The 24,791-nt window shown below is 38.1% G+C and overlaps 1 protein-coding gene across 1 annotated transcript in view; it reads left to right on the top strand.

Annotated features, from left to right (window-relative positions):
• The window catches only part of OTULINL (OTU deubiquitinase with linear linkage specificity like), a 209,111-nt gene that overhangs the window by 148,290 nt on the left and 36,030 nt on the right, over positions 1–24,791 (top strand). The window contains exons 5-6 of the mRNA XM_053714576.1: positions 23,070–23,219; positions 23,303–23,431. Coding sequence (XP_053570551.1) covers positions 23,070–23,219; positions 23,303–23,431 — 279 coding nt within the window. The remainder of the gene's footprint in view (positions 1–23,069; positions 23,220–23,302; positions 23,432–24,791) is intronic.

The following is a 24,791-nucleotide window of genomic DNA, read 5'->3' as shown; positions in this document are numbered from 1 at the left end:
TTAATTTTTTAGATATCCTTAGTTGAAGATAAAGCAATGCACATGGGTGAGCCAATCACACAAGGCTTCTATGTGCAGCAACCAATCAGCAGCTACTGAGCATATCTAGATATGCTTTTCAGCAAGAAATATCAAGAGAATAAAACAAATTAGATAATAGAAGTAAATTAGAAAGATGTTTAAAATTGCATTCTCTTTCTAAATCATGAAAGAAAAAATGTGGGTTTCATGTCCCTTTAATGAAAAGTTTTGCTATATAACGGAGAGTGCCTTCCGGATTTTACTAATATAAATATAAATATATATATATATAGTTATAGGAATACCACAGTCCCTATAGACCACAATGAAATGCATTATTATTATTTTTAGAAACTTTATAATTTACTCCTATTTTCAATTATTCTTCGTCCTTTTGGTATCTTTTGTTTGAAAAAGCAGGAATGAAAGCTTAGGAGCTGGACCATTTTTGGTTCAACACCCTAGATAGCACTTGCTGATTGGTGGCTACATTTAGCTACCAATCAGCAAGCGCTACTCGGGTGCTGAAACTAAAATGGGCCGGCTCCTTAGCTTTCATTCCTGCTTTTCCAATAAAGATATCTTTATTTGAAAAAGTAGGACTGTAAGCATAGGAGCCAGCCCATTTTTTGGTTCAGCACCTAGGTAGCGCTTGCTGATTGGTGTTTAAATGTAGACCAAAAATGGGCTGGCTCCTTAGCTTAAATTCTTGCTTTTTCAAATAAAGATACCAAGAGAATGAAGAAAAATTGGAGAAATTAAAGCTAGAGTTAAACCATTTTGTATTTTTCTAATGTACAAAGCAGAAAAACACATAACGCTGCTTACTGACGTTAGGTCTATAAATAATGAATGAGTAGAAATTCACATCTATTATAAAATAAATAATTTCTTTAAAATTAAACAGTTGATACAACTAAAACCTCTTTGCTCCAAAAAAGAGACAGTATCTTTGATACTAAAATAAGTAAATGTGTCTGGTGTCCTGTATTAAAGGTTTATATATCCTCCGAATTTCTTTGTGTGCTTTTTGGGCACTATGGGGTTCTTTAGATGTCAGCTGGGTTCTTAGCCTCCGGTAGTAAGTCAGAAACCTCTAATATGGAGATGCAGATGCTGCTTCTCAACAACCCTGTTCCATGTACACTCAGATACGCTAAGAAAACAAAAATGACAGCTGAGCGCAAAGCTGCATCAAGTGTAATAAAAAACAAGCTATAGCTGCCAAGGCTAGGGGCTACATTAGAGTTTCTTTTTATAACACTTGATGTGGCTTTGCGCTCTTCTCTTATTTTTTATAGTTTGCTAATATACAGAGGCTGTGCTGTATTACTACTGCTCATTATATAGGCGCCAATATTAAAGTTGGGAAATATATGGTGAATGAATTAATCTTAATTGATTGTACTACCTAATAAAGTTATTAACCCCTAAACCGCCGCCAGCTATATTAAATCTATAACCCCCTAAAGTGAGCCCCTAACACCGCCGCCATCTACCTTACCTACACCCTAAAGTGAGCCCCTACCCCGCCGCTATCTATTTTAAAATGATTAACCCCTAATCTAATCCCCCTACCCCGCCGCCATCTATATTAAATTATTTAACCCCTAAAATACTAAACTATCCCTACCACTAAACCTAAGTCTAACCCTACAAATAGCCCTGAAAAGGGCTTTTTGCGTGGCATTGCCCCAAAGTAACAGCTCTTTTGCCAGCCCTTAAAAGGGCTTTTTGCGGGGCATGCCCCAAAGAATTCAGCTCTTTTGCCAGCCCTTAAAAGGGCTTTTGGCGGGGCTTTGTCACAAAGTAAACTGCTCTTTTGCCTACAATCTACATCCCCCTACACCGCCGCCATCTATAATAAATGTATTAACCCCTAATCTAATCCCCCTACACCGCCGCCAGCTATATTAACTATATTAACCCTAATTATATTAGGGTTAATATAGTTAATATAGTTATTATATTATATATATTAACTATATTAACCCTAATTATATTAGGGTTAATATAGTTAATATCGTTATTATATTATATATATATATTAAGTATAATAACCCTATCTAACTCTAACATCCTAACTAAACTCTTATTAAAATAAATCTAATATTAATATTATTAATTAAAATATTCCTATTTAAATCTAAATACTTACCTATAAAATAAACCCTAAGATAGCTACAATATAATTAATAATTACATTGTAGCTATGTTAGGGTTTATATTTATTTTACAGGTAAATTGTTAATTATTTTAACTAGGTATAATAGCTATTAAATAGTTATGAACTATTTAATAGCTACCTAGTTAAAATAATTACCCAATTACCTGTAAAATAAATCCTAGCCTAAGTTACAAATACACCTACACTATCAATAAATTAAATAAACTACAAATATCTATCTAAAAATACAATTAAATAAACTAAACTAAATTACAAAAAAACAAAACACTAAATTACAAAAAATAAAAAAAGATTACAAGATTTTTAAGCTAATTACACCTATTCTAAGCCCCCTAATAAAATAATAAAGCCCCCCAAAATAAAAAAAAATTCTCTACCCTATTCTAAATTAAAAAAAGTTCAAAGCTCTTTTACCTTACCAGCCCTTAAAAGGGCCTTTTGTGGGGGCATGCCCCAAAGAAAACTGCTCTTTTGCCTGAAAAAAAACCCACAATACCACCCCCCAACATTACAACCCACCACCCACATACCCCTAATCTAACCCAAACCCCCCTTAAATAAACCTAACACTACCCCCCTGAAGATCTCCCTACCTTGTCTTCACCACAACGGGCCGAATGCCTCATCCGATCCGGGCGATGTCTTTATCCAAGCGGCAGCAAACTCTTCTTCTATCCGGCAGCATCTTCCATCAAACGGCATCTTCAATCTTCATTCGTCGCTCCTCCGACGCGGAGCATCCATCCCGGCCGACGACTGAACGACTAATAAGGTACCATTAAATGACGTCATCCAAGATGGCGTCCGTCGAATTCCGATTGGCTGATAGGATTCTATCAGCCAATCGGAATTAAGGTAGAAAAATCTGATTGGCTGATTGAATCAGCCAATCGGATTGAAATTGAATCTGATTGGCTGATTCAATCAGCCAATCAGATTTTTCTACCTTAATTCCGATTGGCTGATAGAATCCTATCAGCCAATCGGAATTCGACGGACGCCATCTTGGATGACATCATTTAACGGTACCTTATTTGTCGTTCAGTCGTCGGCCGGGATGGATGCTCCGCGTCGGAGGAGCGACCAATGAAGATTGAAGATGCCGTTTGATGGAAGATGCTGTCAGATAGAAGAAGAGTTTGCTGCGCTTGGATAAAGACATCGCCCGGATCGGATGAGGCGTTCGGCCCGGTGTGGTGAAGACAAAGTAGGGAGATCTTCAGGGGGGTAATGTTCTAAATCAGAAAACACTTTTTTTTAAATTTCCCTTCAAGAAGCCGCATTGCAACCTGATAAAGAGTGGCATATGCACACAGTGTCAGCCCACTTCAGTGTCCTGTCCTTAGCCAAGGGATATTTGGGTCATTTGAAAATGGGCTAGATAAATCAGTGCATTATTGGATTAGAATATCCCTATAATATGGTGCCTTTTTTGGCAAAGTAGAAAGTGAAAGTTTTTAAGACTTCTAAGGAAATGTATTTTTTTATCAAGGTGGTGAGATTCCACGAGTCCTTACTATAGTGAATTCTGTACCTGGTCACCAGGAGTAGGCACTCAACACCAGAACTTGTAATCCCTCCCACTCCCTGTACATCCAAGTGTTTTCTTTGCCTCTCCAAGGAGAAGATGAAGACATGAAGTGCTCAAGATTCTGTCTAAGTAGAAGGGGGTTTTGACCCCATTGTTCCCCTTGTAAGGTGAAACTTTGAAGAGAGGGGTTTAGGAATACTTGGCTGTATCCTGTAAGTCTTTATCACAAGCCTCCCAGAGGTATCGCTGGGAGAGTTTCTTCATCCTCCTCTTGTTTGCCCATACTGCTTTACTCCCAAAGTAAATCCTCTGCTGTTTAGTGCAGTATTGGGCTGGCACTCTACTCTACATACAGTTTGCAGCCGGGTAAGCACAATGGAGTAAGGGCTTGAAGGGTAAGTACTTTCTCCAGCACAACCCAATAGGTTCATACTGTTACGTGCATCATAGCTGGAGGACTTAATATCAGTTACATTCAGGTCAGCGTGGTATGTGGCTTTACTATACTTGTGCTGTACGTGTATCATGTGCTGTATGTGCATTAAAAACTGCTTTAATTATTTTGTATAGGCTACATTATACACTACATGTAGTGCTATCAGCTATTTGTTAGCAAAATGTGACTGCTCTCTGGTAACGCAGGAGTTAATAGTTTGTTTTTCACCCACACTAGACAGCAGCCATTGCTTGAATCAATTGCTTAATTTTCAGCTCTTGATGGCAGAATGTTTAAGGATGGGGTAAGGCACACCAGGAGCGAGGGGGGTTGTTGGTTACACTTATTGGCTAAGTTTTGTTTCATCATCTAGAGGTGATCTACCTATCGTAACTCGTTCTGTGAAATCTGGTCAGGATTCAGACTCTGGAATCTCTGATCCATCTATAGAGGGGGAATTATCATCTGAGGGCCAGGGCTCGATTCCTGATCAAAACTCTGAGGATACTTTCTTTAATTTTAGCGTTGAATATTTGCGCTCTTTACTTTGGGAAGTGTTGCAAAGTTTAGTGGTTCATGATCCTAAGCCAGTAGAGGATAAATCTGTTAAACAACTGGACTTCATTTCAAAACCCACAGCCATGTCTGTTAATATTTTTCCGGTGCCAGAAGCTGTTCCTGAAATTAATTCAAACAAGTGGAACAAACCAAATTTTAAGAAGGTGCTGCTAATCTGGACCTTTGGGAATCAATTCCTAAGGTTGATGGAGCTATCTCCATGTCATCACCATTCCATTGTCAAATAGCACATCTTTCAGAGATCCTATGGGTAGGAAATTAGAAGTTTATCTTATAAAATATTCCTATGGGGGGGGGGGTTTGTTCAAGGCAGTGGTGGGAATTGCTTGTGTTGCAGGTGCAGCATAACTTTGGTGTGATTCCGTATCTGAGCTAGTTTCCAATGAGGCTTCCTTTTAGATGAGATTCAGGACCATTTGAAATTCCTCAGACTTGATAACTCTTTATTTGTGATGCAGTGATTGAAATTATCCATATTAATGCAAAGAACAAGGCTTTAGCTGTTCTCACTAGAAGTGCTCTATGGTTGAAATCCTGTCTGCAGACATGCGCCTAGATTACGAGTTGTGTGTTAGGGTAAAAAAGCAGCGTTAAGAGGTCCTAACGCTGCTTTTTTATGCCCGCTGGTGTTACGAGTCTTGAAGGTTTAGGGTCACCGCACACTTCTTTGGCCTTACCGCAAAACGACTTACGTAAACTTCATAAAGTCTTTTTTCTATGGGACTTCCATAGCACTGGTATTACGAGTCTGTCCTGGGAGGCCAAAAGTGAGCGACACACCCTACCCCATCAAGAGTCCTAATGCATTTAAAAGTCAGTAGTTATATGAGTTTTATGGTACAACGCCGTAACATAAAACTCATAACTAGTGCTAAAAAGTACACTAACACCCATAAACTACCTATTAACCCCTAAACCGAGGCCCTCCCGCATCGCAAGCACTATAATAAAAATTTTAACCCCTAATCTGCCTCTCTGGACACCGCCACCACCTACATTATATGTATTAACCCCTAATCTGCTGCCCCCAATATCGCCGACACCTACATACTATTTATTAACCCCAATCTGCCTCCCCCAATGTCGCTGCAACCTACCTACATTTATTAACCCATAATCTGCCGCCCCCAATGTTGCCGCCACTATATTAAAGTTATTAACCCCTAAACCTAAGTCTAACCCTAACACCCCCTAATTTAAATATAATTACAATAAATGTAAATAAAATTACTATCATTAACTAAATTATTCCTATTTAAAACTAAATACTTACCTAGAAAATAAACCCTAAGCTAGCTACAATATAACTAATAGTTACATTGTAGCTAGCTTAGGGTTTATATTTATTTTACAGACAAGTTTGTATTTATTTTAATTAGGTAGAATAGTTATTAAATAGTTATTACCTATTTAATAACTATCTAGCTAATATAAATACAAATTTACTTGTAAAATAAAACCTAACCTAAGTTACAATAACACCTAACACTACACTATAATTAAATACATTTACTAAATTAAATACAATTACCTAAATTTAAATTAAATTAGCTAAAGTACAAAAAAAAAAACACTAAATTACAGAAAATAATAAAAAATTACAGATATTTAAACTAATTACACCTAATCTAATAGCCTTATTAAAATAAAAAGCCCCCCCCCAAATAAAAAAAAAACCCTAGCCTAAACTACCAATAGCCCTTAAAAGGGCCTTTTGCGGGGCATTGCCCCAAAGTAATTAGCTCTATTACCTGAAAAAAAATACAAACAACCCCCCCAACAGTAAAACCCACCACCCACACAACCAACCCTCCAAATAAAATACTATCTAAAAAAACCTAAGCTCCCCATTGCCCTGAAAAGGGCATTTGAATGGGCATTGCCCTTAAAATGGCAGTTAGCTCTATTGCAGCCCAAAGTCCCTAACCTAAAAATAAAACCCACCCAATACACCCTTAAAAAACCTAACACTAACCTCCTGAAGATCGACTTACCGGGAGAAGTCTTCATCCAAGCTGGGCCGAAATCCTCAACGAAGCTGGGAGAAGTCTTCATCCAAGCCGGGCGAAGTGCATCAGCCAATAGAATTTTTTCTACCTTAATTCCGATTGGCTTATAGAATTCTATTAGCCAATTGGAATCTGAGGGACGCTATCTTGGATGACGTCACTTAAAGGTACCTTCATTCAGTAAGAAGACTCCGGATGAAGAGGATGCTCCGCGTCGGATGTCTTGAAGATGGAATCGCTCCGCATCGGATGGATGAAGATAGAAGATGCCGTCTGGATGAAGACTTCTGCCCGTCTGGAGGACCACTTCGCCCAGCTTGGATGAAGACCTCTCCCGGCTTCGTTGAGGACTTCGGCCCGGCTTGGATGAAGACTTCTCCCGGTAAGTTGATCTTCAGGGGGTTAGTGTTAGGTTTTTTTAAGGGTTTTATTTTTAGGTTAGGGACTTTGGGCTGCAATAGAGCTAACTGCCCTTTTAAGGGCAATGCCCATCCAAATGTCCTTTTCAGGGCAATGGGGTGCTTAGGTTTTTTAGATAGTATTTTATTTGGGAGGTTGGTTGTGTGGGTGGTGGGTTTTACTGTTGGGGGTATTTGTATTTTTTTTTTCAGGTAAAAGAGCTGATTACTTTGGGGCAATGGCCCGCAAAAGGCCCTTTTAAGGGCTATTGGTAGTTTAGTTTAGGCTAGGGTTTTTTTCTATTTTGGGGGGGGGCTTTTTTATTTTAATAGGGCTATTAGATTAGTTGTAATTAGTTTAAATATCTGTAATTTGTTTATGATTTTCTGTAATTTAGTGGGGGGGTTTTGTACTTTAGCTAATTTAATTTAGGTTGTATTTAATTTAGTTACTTTGTTTAATTATAGTGTAGTGTTAGGTGTTATTGTAACTTAGGTTAGGTTTTATTTTACAGGTAAATTTGTATTTGTTTTAGCTAGGTAGTTATTAAATAGTTAATAACTATTTAAAAACTATTCTAACTAGTTAAATAAATACAAACTTGCCTGTAAAATAAAAATAAACCCTAACGGCTAGATTTAGAGTTTTGTCGGTAACGACCCGCGTAGCTAACGCTGGCTTTTTTCTGGCCGCACCTTTAAATTAACTCTGGTATTGAGAGTCCACAGAATGGCTGCGTTAGGCTCCAAAAAAGGAGCGTAGAGCATATTTAACGCAACTGCAACTCTCGATACCAGAGTTGCTTACGGACGCGGCCAGCCTCAAAAATGTGCTCGTGCACGATTCCCCCATAGGAAACAATGGGGCTGTTTGAGCTAAAAAAAAACCTAACACCTGCAAAAAAGCCGCGTTCAGCTCCTAACGCAGCCCCATTGTTTCCTATGGGGAAACACTTCCTACGTCTGCACCTAACACTCTAACATGTACCCCGAGTCTAAACACCCCTAACCTTACACTTATTAACCCCTATTCTGCCGCCCCCGCTATCGCTGACCCCTGCATATTATTATTAACCCCTAATCTGCTGCTCCGTAAACCGTAGCTACTTACATTATCCCTATGTACCCCTAATCTGCTGCCCCTAACACCGCCGACCCCTATATTATATTTATTAACCCCTAATCTGCCCCCCACAACGTCGCCTCCACCTGCCTACACTTATTAACCCCTAATCTGCCGACCGGACCGCACCGCTATTATTATAAAGTTATTAACCCCTAATCCGCCTCACTAACCCTATAATAAATAGTATTAACCCCTAATCTGCCCTCCCTAACATCGCCGACACCTAACTTCAATTATTAACCCCTAATCTGCCGACTGGAGCTCACCGCTATTCTAATAAATGTATTAACCCCTAAAGCTAAGTCTAACCCTAACACTAACACCCCCCTAAGTTAAATATAATTTTAATCTAACGAAATAAATTAACTCTTATTAAATAAATTATTCCTATTTAAAGCTAAATACTTACCTGTAAAATAAATCCTAATATAGCTACAATATAAATTATAATTATATTATAGCTATTTTAGGATTTATATTTATTTTACAGGTAACTTTGTATTTATTTTAACCAGGTACAATAGCTATTAAATAGTTAATAACTATTTAATAGCTAAAATAGTTAAAATAATTACAAATTACCTGTAAAATAAATCCTAACCTAAGTTACAATTAAACCTAACACTACACTATCAATAAATTAATTAAATAAAATACCTACAATTACCTACAATTAAACCTAACACTACACTATCAATAAATTAATTAAATACAATACCTACAAATAACTACAATGAAATAAACTAACTAAAGTACAAAAAATAAAAAAGAACTAAGTTACAAAAAATAAAAAAATATTTACAAACATAAGAAAAATATTAAAACAATTTTAAACTAATTACACCTACTCTAAGCCCCCTAATAAAATAACAAAGCCCCCCAAAATAAAAAAAAATGCCCTACCCTATTCTAAATTACTAAAGTTCAAAGCTCTTTTACCTTACCAGCCCTGAACAGGGCCCTTTGCGGGGCATGCCCCAAGAAGTTCAGCTCTTTTGCCTGTAAAAAAAAACATACAATACCCCCCAACATTACAACCCACCACCCACATACCCCTAATCTAACCCAAACCCCCCTTAAATAAACCTAACACTAAGCCCCTGAAGATCTTCCTACCTTATCTTCACCATACCAGGTTCACCGATCGATCCAGAAGAGCTCCTCCGATGTCCTGATCCAAGCCCAAGCGGGGGGCTGAAGAGGTCCATGATCCGGCTGAACTCATCATTCAAGCGGGAGCAGAAGAGGTCCATGATCCGGATGAAGTCTTCATCCAAGCGGGAGCTGAAGAGGTCCATGATCCGGATGAAGTTTTCTATCAACGGCATCTTCAATCTTCTTTCTTCGGGAGCCATCATCTTCCATCCGACGCGGAACATCCTCTTCTCCCGACGCCTACTAGCCGAATGACGGTTCCTTTAAATGACGTCATCCAAGATGGTGTCCCTCGAATTCCGATTGGCTGATAGGATTCTATCTATCTATCTATCTATCTATTAGATTGAGCTTGCATTCTAATGGCTGTTCCGATCAGCCAATAGAATGCGAGCTCAATCTGATTGGCTGATTGGATCAGCCAATCGGATTGAACTTGATTCTGATTGGCTGATTCCATCAGCCAATCAGAATATTCCTACCTTAATTCCGATTGGCTGATAGAATCCTATCAGCCAATCGGAATTCGAGGGACGCCATCTTGGATGACGTCATTTAAAGGAACGGGCTTGGGCTTGGATCAGGACATCGGAGGAGCTCTTCTGGATCGATCGGTGAACCTGGTATGGTGAAGATAAGGTAGGAAGATCTTCAGGGGCTTAGTGTTAGGTTTATTTAAGGGGGGTTTGGGTTAGATTAGGGGTATGTGGGTGGTGGGTTGTAATGTTGGGGGGGGGGGGTATAGTATGTTTTTTTTTTACAGGCAAAAGAGCTGAACTTCTTGGGGCATGCCCCGCAAAGGGCCCTGTTCAGGGCTGGTAAGGTAAAAGAGCTTTGAACTTTAGTAATTTAGAATAGGGTAGGGCATTTTTTTATTTTGGGGGGCTTTGTTATTTTATTAGGGGGCTTAGAGTAGGTGTAATTAGTTTAAAATTGTTGTAATATTTTTCTTATGTTTGTAAATATTTTTTTATTTTTTGTAACTTAGTTCTTTTTTATTTTTTGTACTTTAGTTATTTTATTTCATTGTAGTTATTTGTAGGTATTGTATTTAATTAATTTATTGATAGTGTAGTGTTAGGTTTAATTGTAGGTAATTGTAGGTATTTTATTTAATTAATTTATTGATAGTGTAGTGTTAGGTTTAATTATAACTTAGGTTAGGATTTATTTTACAGGTAATTTTGTAATTATTTTAACTAGGTAGCTATTAAATAGTTCTTAACTATTTAATAGCTATTGTACCTGGTTAAAATAAATACAAAGTTACCTGTAAAATAAATATTAATCCTAAAATAGCTATAATATAATTATAATTTATATTGTAGCTATATTAGGATTTATTTTACAGGTAAGTATTTAGCTTTAAATAGGAATAATTTATTCAATAAGAGTTAATTTATTTCGTTAGATAAAAATTATATTTAACTTAGGGGGGTGTTAGTGTGAGGGTTAGACTTAGATTTAGGGGTTAATACATTTATTAGAATAGCGGTGAGCTCCGGTCGGCAGATTAGGGGTTAATGTTTGAAGTTAGGTGTCGGCGATGTTAGGGAGGGCAGATTAGGGGTTAATACTATTTATTATAGGGTTAGTGAGGTAGATTAGGGGTTAATAACTTTATTATAATAGCGGTGCGGTCCGGTCGGCAGATTAGGTGTTAATAAGTGTAGGCAGGTGGAGGCGACGTTGAGGGCGGCAGATTAGGGGTTAATAAATATAATATAGGGGTTGGTGGTGTTAGGGGCAGCAGATTAGGGGTACATAGCTATAATGTAGGTGGCGGCGCTTTGCGGTCGGCAGATTAGGGGTTAATTATTGTAGGTAGCTGGCGACGACGTTGTGGGGGGCAGGTTAGGGGTTAATAAATATAATACAGGGGTCGGCGGTGTTAGGTGCAGCAGATTAGGGGTACATAAGTATAACATAGGTGGCGGTCGGCAGATTAGGGGTTAAAAAAAATTAATAGAGTGGCGGCGATGTGGGGGGACCTCGGTTTAGGGGTACATAGGTAGTTTATGGGTGTTAGTGTACTTTAGAGCACAGTAGTTAAGAGCTTTATGAACCGGCGTTAGCTCAGAAAGCTCTTAACTACTGACTTTTTTTCTGCGGCTGGAGTTTTGTCGTTAGATTTCTAACGCTCACTTCAGACACGACTCTAAATACCAGAGTTAGAAAGATCCCATTGAAAAGATAGGATACGCAAATGACGTAAGGGGATCTGCGGTATGGAAAAGTTGCGGCTGAAAAGTGAGCGTTAGACCCTTTTTTTAATGACTCCAGATACCGGCGGTAGCCTAAAACCAGCGTTAGGAGCCTCTAACGCTGGTTTTCACGGCTACCGCCAAACTCCAAATCTAGGCCTTAGCTAGCTACAATGTAACTATTAGTTATATTGTAGCTAGCTTAGGGTTTATTTTATAGGTAAGTATTTAGTTTTAAATAGGAATAATTTAGTTAATGATAATAATTTTATTTAGATTTATTGTAATTATATTTAAATTAGGGGGTGCTAGGGTTAGGGTTAGACTTAGGTTTAGGGGTTAATAACTTTAATATAGTGGCGGCGACGTTGGGGGCGGCAGATTAGGGGTTAATAAATGTAGGTAGGTTGCCGCGACATTGGAGGCAGCAGATTAGGGGTCAATAAATAGTATGTAGGTGTCGGCGATGTTGGGGGCAGCAGATTAGGGGTTAATACATATAATGTAGGTGTCAGCGATATCGGGGGCAGCATATTAGGGGTTAATAACTGTAAGATTAGGGGTGTTTAGACTCGGGGTTCATGTTAGGGTGTTAGGTGTAGACATACATTTTATTTCCCCATAGGAATCAAGGGGGCTGCGTTAAGGAGTTTTACGCTGCTTTTTTGCAGGTGTTAGACTTTTTTTCAGCCGGCTCTACCCGTTGATTCCTATGGGGAAATCGTGCACGAGCGCGTACGACCAGCTCACCACTGACTTAAGCAGCACTGGTATTGGAGTGCGGTAATGAGCAAAATTTTGCTCAACGCTCACTTCTTGTCTTTTAACAACGGATTTCTGAAAACTCGTAATACCAGCGCTGCAGGTAAGTGAGTGGTGAGACAAAACTGCTTGTTAGCACCGCACAGCCTCTAACGCAAAACTCGTAATCTAGGCCATGGTTTTCAAGAGTAGACTTTTAACTTTACCTTTCCAAGAAAAAGTTAGAGGCCATCATTTCCACGGTTAAAGGTGGTAAAGGAGCCTTTCTCCCTCAAGAAGTCTAAGGGTAGAAATAATAATAGATATTGTTCTTTTTGTCAGTCTCAAACACAGATATCTTCCTCTGCCCAGAAGTCAGAATGAACAAAGTCGACATGGAAACCTAATCCAATTTAGAGCAAGAAGTCCCCTTCCAATCGTAAGTCAGCATGAAGGTACGGCCCTTGACCCAGACTCGTTGCTGGTAGGGGGCAGATTGAACATTTTTCAGAAGGCATGGACACAGTCTGTTCAGGACCCTTGAGTACTAGATATAGTATCACAGGGTTACAGAATAACTTTTCAGACTCCTCAGGGGAGGTTCCTTATGTCCCATGTTCCAAGGATTCCTGAGAAGAAAATTACTTTTTCAGTGTGATCAAGAGCTAGTGCTCATGGGGTTAATTGTCCCAGTTCCTTCTTTGGGACAAGGTCAAGGTTTATACTTTCATCATTCCGAAGGAGGGAACCTTCAGAACCATTTTGGATCTTAAAACATTGAACACATTTTTGAACGTTCCTTCTTTAAAGATGGAAATTATCCAAACTATTCTTCCTGTAGCTCAACAGGGTCAGATTATGACAACAATAGGATGCATATATTCATTTAACCTATTTATAAGGAACACCTTCAGTTCAGTTTCTTCGGTTTGCTTTTCAAGACAAACACTGAAAAATTTGTAGCTCTTCCTTTTCGATTAGCAATGATGCCCAGAATCTTTACCAAGGTTCTGGGGTCTTTGTTTTCAGGATTCAGGGTATAGCTGTAGCACCTTACCTGGATGATATTTTGTTTCAGGATCCATCTTTACGCTTAGCAACATATCACACCAACAAACTACTGTTGCATCTTTGCAGTCATGGCTGGAAGGTAAATGTTTTTAAGAGTTCTCTGGTTCTGCAGACAAGTGTCTCCTTCTTAGGGGTGTTTATAAACTCTTTGGCAATGCATCTGTATTTGACAGAGCAATGAAAACTTCAGTCAGTTTGTCTAAAGCTTCAATCCTTGTATCATCCTTCTGTGGCTCAGTGTATGGAGGTAGTGGGTGTAAAAGTGGCAGCGTCAGGCAGTATCCCTTTTGCACATTTTCATCTGTGTCCTCTTCAGCTTTGCATGTTGAATCAATGGAATGGGGACTGCAACAATCTCATATTATTCGGTTGGATCCTTCAGTAAGGCAATCGCTTTCGTGGTGGACATCTCACCAGGTCATATCTCAGGGAATATCTTTCCTTCATCTGTCTTGAGAAATAATTACCACAGATGCAAGTCCCTCAGTTTGGGAAGAATTCTGAGGGTCTCAGAGATGACAGAGGTTTGGTCTTCTTAGGTGGCGAAGTTGCCAATCAATGTTCTAGAACTTTGTGCGATTTTCTGGGCTCTCCAGGCTTGTCCTTCTCTCGGAGTGGTACCTTGCATTAATTTCCAATCGGACAACATAACTGCGGTAATCTACATCAATCTACATAAATCATCAGGGAGGTATTTGCAGTGCTCTGGCAATGGAGAAAGTGGCTTGTATTTTGTGTTGTGTGCAGTTTCGGCAAGTCACATTCCAGGAGTCAGCAATTGGGAGGCAAACTATTCAAGACATCTATCTCTCCATCCGGGGGAATGGTCTCTCAATCTGGAGGTTTTCAATCAATTGACTCAGTGTTGTGGGCTGACGGAGATAGACTTAATAGTGTCTCAGCTGTATCACAAGCTTTCCAGGTATGGGGCATTCCATCAATAGTAATTGCTCATCTCAAGAAAGAGCTTATATCGGCCATTTTGATAGCTCCCTCATGGCCACGCAGGACTGGATTTGCAGATCTGTTTCAGATGTCCAGGGCTCCTGCATGGCTTCTTCCTTGGCATCCAGATCTGTTATCACAAGGTCCATTCTGCATTATCTCAAATTAACTGCTTGGAGATTTAACAGTTACTTCTTGCCCAAAGGGTATTTTTCATATTCTGTGATTAATACTCTTATCCAGGATGGCAAACCTGTTACTAGGAAGACATATCATAAGGTATGGAAGATTTAGCTTTCCTGGTGTTTTGAAAGCGGTTTTAGTTGCCATTTGTTTAGAATTCCTAGAATTTAAAAATGCAGGATAGTTTGGATAAGGGTTGGTCTGATAGAACTCTGAAAGGTCATATTTGTGCTCTTTCTGTGTTATTCAACTGGAAGATAGCCAGACTTCCAGATGTTCAAGCTTTTGTACAAGCCTTATACAGAATCAGACCACTCCTCCATGGAATCTTAACTTTTTTTTGAGAATTTTATAATCTCCTCCATTTGAACCTATGCATGAGTTAGATATGAAACTATTGCCTTGGAAGTTTTTATTTCTTTTGGCTATTTCATCGGCCATAAAGGTATCTGAATTATCTGCATTTTCTTTTGAAGTGCCATTTCTGAGTTGTCTGGATTTGGATATAAAGAAGGGACTACAATCTCCTGGTTAATGTTTTCTGAAGTTACTGCTTTAGTGTGTACACAGTGCAGCCTTATCCTGATAAAAAAAACTCAATGTATATTTAGACGTGGTTAGAGCTTTAAAGTATTATCTGCAAGCTACTTGTCAGTTTAGACAATCATCTAGTTTGTTTGCTCATGTTTAGGGTAAGTGTAAGGGTCAGAAAGCTACATCTACTTCTTCAACTTTTTAGTTAAAGAATTTGATTCATAAGGCTTACGTATCACAGGTCATTCTACTCAGTTTCTACTTCATGGTTATTCAAGAATGATGCTTCAGTGGATCAGATTTGCAAGACAGCAACTTGGTTATACACACGTTTACAAAATGTTATCGTTTTAATGTTTTTGCCTCTGCTGAGGGTGCTTTTAAGAGGAACGTTCTTCAGACTGCAGCGTCTAGAAAATAGGTGCCTGACTTTAATATTGTCCCACTCATTTTTCGTGGACTCCACAGCTTGGGTATTAGTTCCCAATAGTAAGGACTCGTAGACTCTCACCACTTTAAAAAAGAAAACATAATTTATGCTTACCTGATAAATTAATGTATTTCTTGGTGATGAGAGTCCACAAGACCTGCCCTGTCTTTCCTACTTTTTTGTTTTTCCTTTGTTTGGCTATACTATAGACTAGGCGGTACAGAGAGTTGGAGGAATTAAAAGTTCTGGACTTAGGGTGTCTTTGCTTTCTTCTGGTGTCCAGGTATGTTATTCCCAATAGGAAGGATTTGTGGACCATAAATTTATCAGGTAAGCATACATTATGTTTTTGTTCTTTCTAGAAAATACAGATAGACCTAGTATGTTGGCCATATTGGGGACCATATTGGGTTGTATGTCTCTTAGTCATTATATTTGTCAGCGGGTAAACACCGCTAGAGCTTGGGAGGGGGGAGAAATTTAGTGAATGTATTGTCAGCGGATAGATACCGCTGTAGATCGAGTTGGGGGGCGGAGTGAGAGGTGGATTTAATGGGCAGACATTATGAGAACCAGAGTGAGAGTATAGCATACTGAAGAACCTCAATTATTGCAACATTCTATTAAATAGGTTAACTTTAGATATATAAATAATACTATATGGTGCCACCCCGGCCACCGGTAGCAACTAAAACATATTATTGAAGTCCCATAACAGAAGGAAGTCAGAGACAGTATTTTGGGCTCTGTTACACACTATATTAAAGAGGTTGCCAATATATAGGCATAAAAACACATGGAAATAGGTATGCCTGGGATCCATCTACTGAGTCCAGTTAGTGGAGCAAAACATATCGTGCAACCTAGAATCAGCTTAAGGCCCACTTCTACCAGATTTAGATATCCCTACATTGTGGTTTCAGGTTATTGCATGCAATCCTTCCCACCCCCACTGGCTGAGGGGGGAAAGAAAACTATGACTTTATGGAGAAATAAGAGGAAATAACAGGTCTCAAGGTATCATAATACTAGAAAAATCGCTTAACTGTCCAAAAACAAGATATGTCCATTTACAATAATAGGAGTAAAGGTACATTACAATCCTTCTGACAAAGAGGTATACATGCATGAGTAATTTCTATATAAGTAACGAACATATAACAAGCGAGACTGTAACTTTTCCATGTATAGAATATTGCATTAACATAGCGATTAGGGATACACCAAATATTTCAACATGAGCGAAGTATGAAACTTAATATTGCAAAGTTAAAAGGTCTGGTTAGTGGACGTTTATAGTTTGTCATTGAATATAGTAGGTTTAGCAAAAATGACTGAGATGTTAACAAAGCTAGTAGTATAGTAAATACATGATACATCTAGAACCTGTGGCCCTGGTATACTGCAGGAGGGACCCTACTATCACTTAACAGGCATGGGGAAGAATAATCGTACCTCAAGGTGGTAACCAATATCATTGGTAGTGACTAAGCATACCATTATAAATAAAGGAGTACTATTTCAGAATCTCCCACATTCAATGCATAAATATGTGTCTATATAGTGAGTAATGAGCTCAAATATACATAAATAGGGAACCTCAGTCAGTGGTGTTAACCTTCCAGAGAAACCCTGTGGCTTTTAAATCAGTGCAAAAACTTCAAACAAATTATGGACACTCATATCTGAACATTAGAGTTATAGGGCATAGACAACTAAAGAAAAAAACAGTAGTGGGAGACATCTAAACCCATGCCATCAGTACATGAGCTACAATAACAATCATGTAAAAAACAGGTAGTCGCCCATCTCTTTTCAGGTCTAGATGGTGCCTGAAATGATATATAATAATATATAACAGTTAAGTATATAGAAAACAGTAAAATCTGTTGATTACAAAACAAACAGTTCTCAACATGCAACAAATAATATATATGAATAGGCATGGTATAGACTCAAAAGTCTATATGGTGGGAAACTTTAAGAGAGGTAAGGTAGTATTATGTATGAGCACTCCTTCTCATTCTTAAATGTACTGTGTACAAGCGAATGTCTCCAGACTCTGGATATTTGAAGTAAAAAGGAGACATGGAACAACAACAGCTGCCTCTCTTTACAAGCTAAGGTGATGTAACATCTCACCCAATGCCTAGTCTAGGTGATTACTGTTCCAGAAAATGCAGAGTGATGGGCATCAATGAGCATAGTGACATAAGGGTATGTATACATGGTAGGGGCCCACAGTTGACAAGCTGTTGATAACCCTTTACAACGTTACTGGCGCCATCCATATTAAACCTTTTCCCCCAGATTGTAGGCAGGAATTCTTCAGAACCATTTATGATCTTAGAGTAGTCTTCTTTAAATTTTGCTGGCATGTTGGAGCTTTATGCGTCTGAAGCATCTAGAATCGGTCAAGCTTCCCATGTGCTTCCATAGAAGGTCTATTGTCGAATGTGAGCATTTCTCACTCAGGGTGTCTGGGAATGCTATAATAGGTTGTAAGGGTAGTGTTTTAGTGCCCAAACAGCTATCTCCATTAGAGGTTGGGGCTATCTGCACACTTGGACCACAACTGACTTCAACTGGTTGCTCAGTGTTTGTTTGGATCAAAGTTAGTATCAACTCAAGGTGTTTTTTGACATCTTGAAAATAAAGATCTACTAGTCCTTGCATGTTCTGCTCCCATACCTCCATGGCTGCCATTACGCTGGAACTTTTTCCACTAGCCATAAGAACTGAAAGGGAGTATTTAGTTTGTCATCTTTTGGTGGTCGGATAGCAATAGTTTCCTTCCCCCGGGGACCACGTGGGTAGAAAGCGGCCTCACAGTATGTTATCGGAGCGTTGTTTGGATCCCGGTTCAAGTGCGAGGTGAATGACAGCAGTCTGGGACTTCACACTCTCGGCTCATCTTTCAAAGCGGTATACAGGCATGGTCTAACTGGTTGTATTGTGCTACCTGCGCACGGGGAATCTGGTAGGCCGTTGTAGCAGGTTACATAATGCTGGAACCGGGAGGGGTATGAAACCTCTCAAACTGATCCACTCGCTTAGGGTAGCCTGTAAGGCAGTTTTGTAGCTGATAGATGGGCCGAGTTTCTGTGCTTGCTGGGAATATAAGGCAATATGTTAGGAGCACACTCCAAGTGCGTCCATGTTCCTCGGCAGCTGGCTCCGCTCCCCGGCAAAAAAGTTTTACCAAAGAATTTTAGCACAACCGTAAATTTTTTAAAGCACCCTATACTTTCAATAGATATCACAGGGTGCACTTTCATCATTCATATTACAAGTGTTGAATTATGTGTTGTGTTTGAGTGCAACACATAATAGCACTGAAAATTTTAGCTCACCTAGAGACCTGAAGTAAAGTGTTAGGCTTAGAATAGAAGCATAACAAAATACACGTACACAGGGCCGCCATCAGGGGGTGACAGGGGTGACTCCTGTCAAGGGCCCAATGGGCCAGGGGGGCTCCATGAGGCAAGAACTAAAAAAAATAAAAACACATTTTTACATTTTGGCAGCCACCAGTGGGTACTACTGAGTACTATTTGAGCATGGCAAATGTTATTACAAGGAGTAAATTATTAGCATTTGAGAGGATTTCTGAGTGTGCACCAAACCACTATGCACAGTGTGAGACAGACTTGGCACTTTGTTTGTACAGTGTGTGTCTGAGTCAGACGGCAGATCACTTTCATTTGCAGAGGAGGTAGGACTTACTTAGCAAATGTTTTTTTATTTGTTTGTTCGGATTGTAACTTCAGTGTGGTAGTAGTTGTATCGTGGGGCCAGGGGTCCATAAAAACATATTTTTTTAGCAGCAGTGTATTTATGATTATTTGACAATGCTGTAGAAATTCTATATTTAAAACCATGCAGAAATGTTTCCTCCTCAATACACAAATGGTAGGTGCCCTTTTGGAAGATATGCATTTTTTTTATTTATATATATATACGTGTATATATATATATATATATATATATATATATATAATTTCTGAGGCTGTCTCTGTGGGTGTTTCCTTGGGTGTATGTGCAAGTTTGAGTTTGTGTGTGTGTGTCCATTGTCTGTTCCTTTTTAGGACATTTTGACCTTACTACTGATTATTCACATCTTTCTACAGACTTTGAGACTAATGAGACCTTTCCGGAAGTCACCAATCCACCATTTAACCTTTAAATTATTGTTTAAGCAGTTCAGGGTCCTTCTTTTCAGCCACTGCATGCTGTTGTCATCATGTAGTTGGCATCTTCCTTTACAAAAAAATAATCAGAACTCCATATTTTGTTTTCTAACTCTCCTTTTTTTTTTTTTTACAAAACTGTAGTCTACCTCATTACTTGTCAGGTCAATGTAAACAAGTGCTGAGTGTCTGTTTGGGTGTCTGTGTCTAAGTGTGTTTCTTTGCGTGTCTGCTAGTGTGTCTATATGTGAATCCTTATGTGTGAGTGTGTGTGTGTGTTTCAGTGTATGAGTGTGTCTGTGTGTTTGTATGTTACTACCTTTGCAACATTTCCAAGTTTAAATAGACACTTAAGAATAAAGTGCATATATGTTTTACTTGGTCAAAAATTGCACATGTCAAAGGGGGGGGGGGGGGGCTGATCAATGGTTAAGTCAGGGGCCCCAAAATTTCTAGTGGCGGCCCTGCACGTACAATATGTTAATAATGTAATTCACACCTATATACTGTATACATAATGAATGTAAAAAAGGCTTATTATTAAAAAAATGTTTAAGCAATGAGTTAAAGGGATTTTGTATATGGCGAGGTGTTGGAGTGGGAAGGGCTAAAAAGGTGTATGTGTGTGTGCATTTATTTATATATATTTATATATATATGTGTGTGTGTGTGTGTATTTGTATATGTTTGTATCTGTGTGCACACATACAGTATCGCACAAACGTGAGTACACTGTCAGGGTACCTGTGAAATAACATTAAATAAACTACAGTTATATCACATAATCTAATATTTCATTTTTGGCTAATATCTAAATTGATATGAATTGGTCTCACTATAGCCCCTGCCCCCTCACTGCTTAAGACAAGTTGAGAAAAAGAAAGGCAAACATTTGTTTCAATTAGTGAAGATAACTAACCCCTGTGGATAAACAGTCGCTGGGTCTGGGACTGAACTCTTTAAAGGTTATTCATGAGGGGGAACCACTTTACATACAAGAGATGAGTATCCCCTGCTGAGTTGGATACACAGGATCTCCTGTTTACCAGACTTGGTGACAACTTAGATTTTAAATAGCAGACTGTATACTTAAAAAGACATATAAATGATTTGTCTATAATTTTCAAATCTATTTAAAATACTCAAATAACATATATACATTAACCTGGGAGATGTGTCTAACGAATAAGATACCTTTAAATCTAAAGTGAATATATAACTATTTTAAGTGTTTAACCAACTTACTTCAGAATAACAACATTGTTTCTTTCATTTCAGCCTGAGGCGAAAACAGTAAATTGTCCCAGAAATTATATATAAATTGTGTTTTTCATACACTCAAAATAACACTATCAAGAGATGTATTGAATGTGAAATGTGCTGAATTTGTATTAATACAGGATAATAATCAAATGCAACTTTAAAGGCATCTTCAAAAATATTATGATAAATATATCATATTTAGTCTTGAAATACTCAGGGTTAATAGTATGACATAATCCAATAGACATGGAACATGTGGTTTGTAAATACTGGAAATTAAAGTATATTTAATAAACATTTTAAGATGAGATATTTAAACTGCAGCAATATTTGATGGTAAAACTGCATTTCTGGTTGTCTGTTGCCACCTATAGTTCAAAGATGGTATTGCAACCAAAAGGTAATTGATTGCTCAGGGAAGCATTTCCCAAATAGCCTATGAGATGTTCAGATCTGAGGGCCAATCAATGCTCAGCTCCATTAGTGCCTATCATAGACAGCACTGTGGAGCGTATCCAAACATTCACCAATGATTACAAAATAGAGGAGGAGCCTATCATTTGAAAAGCTCATGCATAGGAGAAAGAGGGGGTCTTTGCTTGCTAACATTTTGACTGATAACCTTGCTGCATTTTTGGGACACAGTCACTATAAGCAAAATTTAGCTACCTTTTCTTATCTATATTGCAAAATACCTCTCTTAATTTATGAGGTGTACTGGACTTATCTGAAAAAGCTGAAACTTTAATTTAGTGTAACTGGTAATGTATAAAAGGTTGTTTCATACTTTTATATTTAAATCAAAGTTATTTTGTTGCTACAGTTAGATTGCAGCTGGTAATTTAAAGAGCACAATTTGTATTTTAAATGTATATCCATAGTCCTGTGTAGTTTTAACTAGTCACATTAATGCTAAATAATTTTACTTGCTAGATAAAGGTCTTTTTTATTTTATATCTTTAAGTCAGGCTTATTATTGCATATTAGTACATTTCTCTGGTGTATTAAGTTATTTGTAGCTATTGTGATATATTTTAAAACTTATTTTATGGTGGCTAAATAAGAGGTTATTTCAGCTCAGATAAATTGGCATATCAATTGGAAAGTATTTTGATATGCTGTTTAATTAAACACTGTTAAGTTAACGGTGCATACTCTGGTATTTTATTGTGGTATTTTAATGCGATTCATTGTGAGTAAAGTTAATTTTAAAGGTATATCTTTTATGATCTTTGTAAACAATATTATAACAGCATAAGCATGTATAGTTGATTCATAATCCAGTCTCTATTTAATATAATTCAATGTGTTTATAAGGCTAACTAATCTCAATTTAGGAATAAATATTCATTTCAATTGTTTCGTATATATATTTTAATTGGAGGTTATTTTAAAAAATAATAATACTAAATAAATTAGATTTATAACCTAGTATATACTGACAACACCCCTCACATTTTTGTAAATATTTTATTATTTCTTTTCATGTGACAACACTGAAGAAATGACTCTGCTACAATGTAAAGTAGTGAGTGTACAGCCTGTATACTAATGTAAATTTGCTGTCCCCTCAAAATAACTCAACACAGCCATTAATGTCTAAACCGTTGGCAACAAAAGTGAGTACACCCCTAAGTGGAAATGTCCAAATTGGGCCCAATTAGCCATTTTCCCTCCCCCGTGTCATGTGACTCATTCGTGTTACAAAGTCTCAGGTTTAAATGGGGAGCTGGTGTGTTAAATTTGGTGTTATCGCTCTCACACTCTCTCATACTGGTCACTGGAAGTTCAACTTGGCACCTCATGGCAAAGAACTCTCTCAGGATCTGAAAAAAAGAATTGTTGCTCTACATAAAGATGGCCTTAAGATTTTACTCTCAACTTGTAATTTGAGAGTAAAAATTGAAGCAATATGGAATTCACTCTAGCAATATTAGCGCACCATAGCACTAACATTTGTATGTTTCACTTGTTCTAGCTTAATACTAGAACTTAGCTCTTTTTTTTAATTGACAACTTTTAAGGACATATTTAGTTAATGTAAATTTTAACAATTTTGTTTAAGGCATATGAAGAACTCTTCTGGAACCATCAGATCAAAAGACTCCGATCGGTAAAAGATGACCATTATTGTGCTCTCAGAGCTGTGTTATTTCAAGTTTTTATTCAAGGAATCCCATTTCCTTCATGGATGAAAGAGAAAGATATACTAAAGGTACACTTCGACCATACAAATTACACAAAAAAAAATAACTAACCCTTCATCTGACACCTCATCTCTTTTTGTTTTAATTATAGCTTCCTGAAAAACTCCTGTATTCTCAAGGATGTAATTGGATTCAGCAGTTCAGCTTTGGGCCCGAAAAGTATACAGGACCTAAAGTGTACACAAAGCTGCGCAAATGTTTAGAAGACCTCAAAAGTCAGGTGATAAAAAAATAAGATACCTTCCCTTCACCTTGGGTATATGTATGAAACATAGCAAATATAAAACATTTTCAAAGGACTAATTTACTCACAAAATATTTACAAAAACTGATATTTCTCTTGTAAGGTATATCCAGTCCACGGGTTCATCCATTACTTGTGGGATATTCTCCTTCCCAACAGGAAGTTGCAAGAGGACACCCACAGCATAGCTGTCTATATAGCTCCTCCCCTAACTGCCACTCCCAGTCATTCTCTTGCAACTCTCGACAAGATAGGAAGTATAAGAGATATATGGTAACTTAGTGTAGTTTTTACCTTCAATCAAGAGTTTGTTATCCCTGCGTGGATATTGATTGTATGCATGTTTGTATTTACTTGTTATTTTTAAACGGTACCGGCGTCATACTGTTTTACTCCCAGGCAGAAATTAGAAGAAGAATCTGCCTGGAGGTTGATGATCTTAGCGGTTTGTAACTATGGTCCATTGCTGTTCTCACGCATAACTGAAGAGTATGGGAAAGGCTAGTCAGATACTCCTAGGAGTATTTTCTTAAGGCCCTCTGACATCGAGTGCATGGTGGGAGGGGCCTATTTTCGCGCTCTAGATGCGCAGTTCATATTCAGACTGAGACATCCAGCTTCCCTAAAAGAGTCCTCTGGCATCTGAGGACCACTATAGAGGGCTTATGTCTTCCCTAAATCATATTTGAGGGCAGGTAGGAGCCACAGCAGAGCTGTGGCAAGGTGTTTAACTGTTTATTAACGTTTTTTTTTTTTTTTTAATTTTTATTGAGAAAAGTAAATACAAACATGCATACAATCAATATCCACCCAGGGATAATACTTATAAACACAATTTTCCGGGTAACTCTAGATATAACAAAGAAAAACATTTAGTCAATAACAAATTATGACGACCAGCAGTGGGGTCCTGACATCATAAGACAATCTATTAATATAAAGGCTAAGGACCCAAATGTGAAGGTTGACAAAACATTAATAAAGGTAAGACCTAAAGTTACCTAAATGATTTCTCATTTTCTGATATTTAGTACTTATATTCAGGAGTTCCTGTTTTTCCCAGGGTTCTCGTAGATAGGTTGGGAGGGAGAAAAGGGAGCGAGAAAGGAAAGCAGAAAAAAAAAGGGGAAGGGAAGGAAGGATGGGGAGAGGAGAAAGGAGGGGGATTTTGGGGAAGGGGGTAGGAAGGGGGGATCTGGAGAGGTAGCTCAGGTGTCTGTGTGGGTGAACTTCTCTACCCATGATAGGAAGTATAAGAGATATATGGTAACTTAGTGTAGTTTTTACCTTCAATCAAGAGTTTGTTATTTTTAAACGGTACCGGCGTCGTACTGTT

Source organism: Bombina bombina, chromosome 5 (assembly GCF_027579735.1).
Source record: "Bombina bombina isolate aBomBom1 chromosome 5, aBomBom1.pri, whole genome shotgun sequence".
Taxonomy (NCBI): domain Eukaryota; kingdom Metazoa; phylum Chordata; class Amphibia; order Anura; family Bombinatoridae; genus Bombina; species Bombina bombina.
Note: the sequence above shows the minus strand (reverse complement) of the source record. Positions and strands in the feature narration are given on the sequence as shown.